This window comes from Lathyrus oleraceus, chromosome 6, assembly GCF_024323335.1.
Source record: "Lathyrus oleraceus cultivar Zhongwan6 chromosome 6, CAAS_Psat_ZW6_1.0, whole genome shotgun sequence".
Taxonomy (NCBI): domain Eukaryota; kingdom Viridiplantae; phylum Streptophyta; class Magnoliopsida; order Fabales; family Fabaceae; genus Lathyrus; species Lathyrus oleraceus.
Genome location: NC_066584.1, coordinates 275,253,079 through 275,258,256, shown reverse-complemented (window position 1 = coordinate 275,258,256; position 5,178 = coordinate 275,253,079). Strand labels below are relative to the sequence as shown.

At 33.4% G+C, this 5,178-nt stretch overlaps 1 protein-coding gene across 1 annotated transcript; it reads right to left on the bottom strand.

Moving 5' to 3' along the window:
* Positions 1 to 1,756: 1,756 nt before the first annotated feature.
* Positions 1,757 to 4,778, bottom strand: LOC127095149 (uncharacterized). Its single transcript, XM_051033880.1, has 4 exons — positions 4,420 to 4,778; positions 3,932 to 4,216; positions 3,676 to 3,817; positions 1,757 to 1,942 (listed from the first exon to the last, which is right to left on the bottom strand). Exons 1-4 carry the CDS (start codon positions 4,776 to 4,778, stop codon positions 1,757 to 1,759), a joined length of 972 nt encoding a protein of 323 aa, XP_050889837.1.
* Positions 4,779 to 5,178: the final 400 nt, after the last annotated feature.

Here is a 5,178-nt window from a genome sequence, read left to right as displayed (position 1 = left end):
GATGAGGCTGCAATAATGTTGTGCCAATTGGAGATGTATTTTCCTCCATCATTTTTTGACATTACGGTTCACTTACTTGCTCATCTAGTCAGGGAATCAGACTTCGTGGTCCATTTTATTTAAGGTGGATGCATCATATAGAGTGATGCATTAAGATATTTAAAGGATATACAAAGTATCATCACCGACCGGAAGCCTCGATCATCTAAAGGTACATAATAGAAAAATCTTTTGAGTTTTGTTTAAACTATTTGTCGAAAATATAGTCTATTGGAATTCCAAAGTCTCTTCATGTTAACGGGTTTGAAAGTAGATGTACTCGAGGTTTAAATGTTAAGTCAATGGATCAGGATGTAGTACTTGAAGCAAATTTCTATATATAGAATAATCTCAGTGTAGTTGAACCTTACATAGCTACTTACAAAATAGTTATGAAGAAAAAATATCCCCGAATGATTGACAAATGGTTGTTGACACGACATAACAAGGAATTCATAAGTTGGTTTATTAAAAGGAATTCTAATGATGATGGTGCATCCGAGATACTTAAATGGTTGTCGTACATACCAAAATTTACTGTGATAACTTGGAAGACATGCAACATTTTTAATTATTCCTTTTATACAAAAGCAAAAGATGATGGTAGTATAATGCAAAATAGTGGGGTTATGGTTGAGGTCAAATCCATGTATTTCTCTAGTTTGAAAGATAAGAATCATATTTTGGCAACCACCGTGTTCTATGGTGTCATTGAGGAGATTTTAGAGATTGATTATGTTATTTTCAAAGTGTCTTTATTTAAATGCAAGTGGATTCCCAAGAACAATGTTGTACAAGCTGATGAGTTAGGATTTATACGGGTTGACCTTGGCAAAGCAACTTATAACACCAAACCATTCATCATGTCTACTCAAGCAAACCAAGTTTTTTATGTGACAGACCCTACAAACTTATTGAAGAGATGGTCAATTATTCTCAAAAGAAAACACATTCCTCATAGTGATGATGAAAGTTTTTGTATTTCTTTTACTCCTTCTTATGCAACACAATTGCATACTTCATATGAAGAAGTTGATAGAAATGATGTACATGTTATTCGTAATGATCATCAAGAAGGCATGTGGGAAAATTAACAAGTAAGTATTTTATATTCTTCATTCATAATTTATTGTATGTTATAATTTCTAATGATGTTACTTTTTAACAACTATTATTATTTGAAATTATATGTGTTTAAAGTCAGACACCAAGAGACAAGGCACCAAGACATTTAGTATTATTTGATGTAATGATGTGTACATTGTACGTTGTTTTGTGTCATTTTGGTTTTGATGTAATATATAATTTTTGGTTCCTAATAGAATTGTGTCATTGATTTAATACAATTTTTTGTTCCTAATGGAATTGTGTCATTGATGTAATACAATTTTTGGTCTAATTCAATTCACAAATGGGTGTATTGTTGTTTCTGGTCTGATACGATTTAGAAATATTCAAGTTACAAATTTTGGAATACTGTAAAGTTGAAAATTATATTAAAAAACAAACAATATCACAATAGTTTTTAATTAAATCGTTGTTATAAGTATAGCGTTTTCTAGAATAATAAAAAACAAGAATGGCGTTGCTGGGATCGAACCTAAGACCTATAAATTATTTCACAACAATTATTTTCTTTACCCGATGTTATAAGTTGTGTGCTACCTAACTTATAACCACGGTCACTCGTTATTTGGGGAAATCAACTTTCATACAATCACACGCTACCTAACAACAACCGTGAAGCCTTCATTATATGTGTTTTGTAACCGTCATTATATGCGTTTTCCGTAGTAGTGGAACCAAGTCCTATCTCTAAACCATGAACCCCCACTCTAAGCTCCAAGCCCCCACTATGAGCTTGGGACAAGTCATTAGTCCCCTCACTGAAATCGTGACTCACCTCTTTCACAATATCGATAACATGTGATGCATGACATATAACGATGCAATGACAATAACACAATAATTACAACCACTCTGACTATAAACAATCACACAACAACAACATAGAAATAAATACAACCCCACTCTGACTGTAAATAATCACGTAATATGAACAACACAACAATGATTACATCCTCACTCTAACTGTAAACAATCATGCATTTAATCACCAATAGTTCTCATTCCTAACTACTCATCTCATCAATCATCGACAAGCATGTACAATAATTCACATAATTATACTTGTATTTCACAACATATACTCACACATTGAACATACATCCACATATCACTCAAACATATCAATTTATCTCACAAGGCACTACCATGAGGTAGCTCTGCACGTTAGCTCTCCAACGCTTCAAATCGCACCTCATTTGGACTTATGGAACTAAAGTTATGGCAAAAACAATTGGGTAAGAAAATATGATTTAGTTCAACAATTTTTGAAAATTCAACTAGCATCAATCGATTGACATATGTGTGCAATCGGTTGACATCAATTCCTATTACATTATGTCTTTCCAATTTTTCACGTTTTGGTTGAGAGCAATCAATTGATTCGGGAAATTAATCGATTGAAATAGTTCATTTTTTCATATTTTTCCAAAATTACATGCATGCAATCGATTGACACAAGATGTCAATCGATTGACATCAGCCCAAAATCCCAAAATCCAAGTTATTCACACGTAGTTTTATCTTCCCCATTCCCTATTTCTCATTCATCATCCCAACTTTCATAAGAACATTCAAATACATCCTATAATATCACCAAATAGCAACATCACATCAAATACATATCATACTATGATTAATACATCAACTGCATATTGATTGAACCCTTAATCCATCATTTTTATCATGAATTAATTCAATTATGTTCATACCTTAAAACACTCAACTTCAACACAAATTCATCATTAAATCAATTAACTCGTGAGCATAAAGCACCATAATATCAAACACGATTTTTCCATCAATTTATGGCATAAAAATATAATCACAATAATCATTTATCATATTAACATTAAACAATAGAGAAAATAGAACCCTATTGGAGGTTAAGGGAAACCTCTTTACCCTTTCATGATTAAGACACTCTTAGATCAATAATCTCACATACCTTATAAATCCAACAAGCAAAGCAAGAAATCTTCTACGGTCTTCTCTCCCAAAACCCTATCTCTCCAAGACTTTTGCTCTCTTTTCTTCTCTTTTCACATTTATAGCAAAACTCCCGAAAGCCCTTATTTTTTTATTTCTCTTAAAATATATAATAACTTGATTACATTATCTTTAATTCAATTTTGGCCAAACTAAAACATGAGTCCTCTCAACTAACCACTTAATTTCTATTATTTACACATCCAACCTAACTCTTAATATTCTACCAATTTCCAAATATTCGATTAGTTAAATTCCACCAAAAATCTAATTATTCACACACAATTCACAATAAGTGTCGTCACCAGCCAAACACGTCATAAATCACATAAAGTAATATTTAAATAAATAAATTAAATAATTAAATAAATGACTAATTGAATTTGGGTGTTACAACTCTCACCCACTTAAAGAATTCTCGCCCTTTAAAATTACTGATGGGAAAAGCTCTGAATAAGATTCTCTCATCCTACTCTCGAGCTCCCATGTCACACTGCTACCAGTAAGACCTCTCTAAACAACCTTCATTGAAACGATCTCCTTTCCTCGCAAGCGTTTCACTTCACGATCCTCAATCCTCAACGGTAAAGTTTCAACTTTCAAGTTCTCTCTAACTAACACACCATCCAATTGGATCACATGAGACAGATCATGAATGTACTTCCTAAGTTAAGATACATGAAACACGTCATGAAGATTTGAAAGATATGATGGTAACACAATTCAGTAGGCTATCTCTCATACTCGTTGGAGAATATGATACGGACCAATGAAACACATCGTAAGCTTGTTAGACTTCAACGCACAACCAACACCAGTTACTAGAGTAACTCTTAAGAACGCATGATCCCCCTCCCGGAACTTAAGTGATTTTCTCTTTTTATCATGATAACTCTTTTGGAGAGTTTGCGAAGCTTTCATCTTCTCTTGGATCATCTTGATTTTCTCAGTAGTCTGCTGAACAATCTCAGGTCCAAGCACAACACTTTCACCTAAATCATACCAACACAAAGGTGTTCTACACCTTCTATCATACAAAGCCTCAAACAATGTCATTCCAATACTAGAATGGAAATTGTTGTTATAAGTAAACTCAACCAATGATAAGTAACAATCCTAGTTGCCTCCTTGCTCTAAAACATAAGCTTTCTCAGCAAATCCTCCAAAGGCTGGATAGTCATCTCTGTCTGATCGTCCGTCTTCAGATGATAAGAAGAACTCAACTTCATCTTAATATCCATGGGTTCCTGCAAACTCTACCAAAACCTTGATGTAAACCTCAAATCCCTATTCAAAATAATACTCGAAGGAATACCATGCAAGCTAACAACTTTCTCAATATATAACTCAGCTAACTTATGCAAAGGATAATTGATCTTAATTAGAATAAAATGAGCTGATTTAGTCAATTTATCCATTATAACCCAAATTGAATCATTCCCTTTAGAAGTCTTAGGCAAACTAGTCACAAAATCCACGGAAATATCATCCCATTTCCATTCAAGAATATCTAATGGTTGCATCAATCTTGATGGTTTCTGATGTCCGATCTTCGACTTCTGGCCAGCCACACACCCAAAAACGAACTCAATTATATCCTTCTTTATTCCTGGCCACCAAAACATTTCCTTCAAGTCTTGATACATTTTAGTAGCTCCAAGATGAATACTCAGACCACTCATATGACCTTCCTCAAGAATACTCTTCTTAAGCTCTGGTACATCAGGTACACAAACTTTGTCTCTGAATCTCATCGCAGTGTTCTCATCTATCCTAAAATTACCTCCTTTACCTTGATTGATTAACACTAGTCAATCAACTAATTCCAAATCTACTTTCTTACCTTCCCTAATCTCATCAAGGATAATGGTGGCTTCTCGGTAAGTGTACCGATAATGTCGAAGTAATAAAAAATATTGAATCCACATGGACTGACTCCAAGCAAGACAAAATGTGTGCAATTTATAAAAACTAGTAAATGGGGGGTGAGTTTTAATGCAAAAAGTAAATATATGAATAAACAAT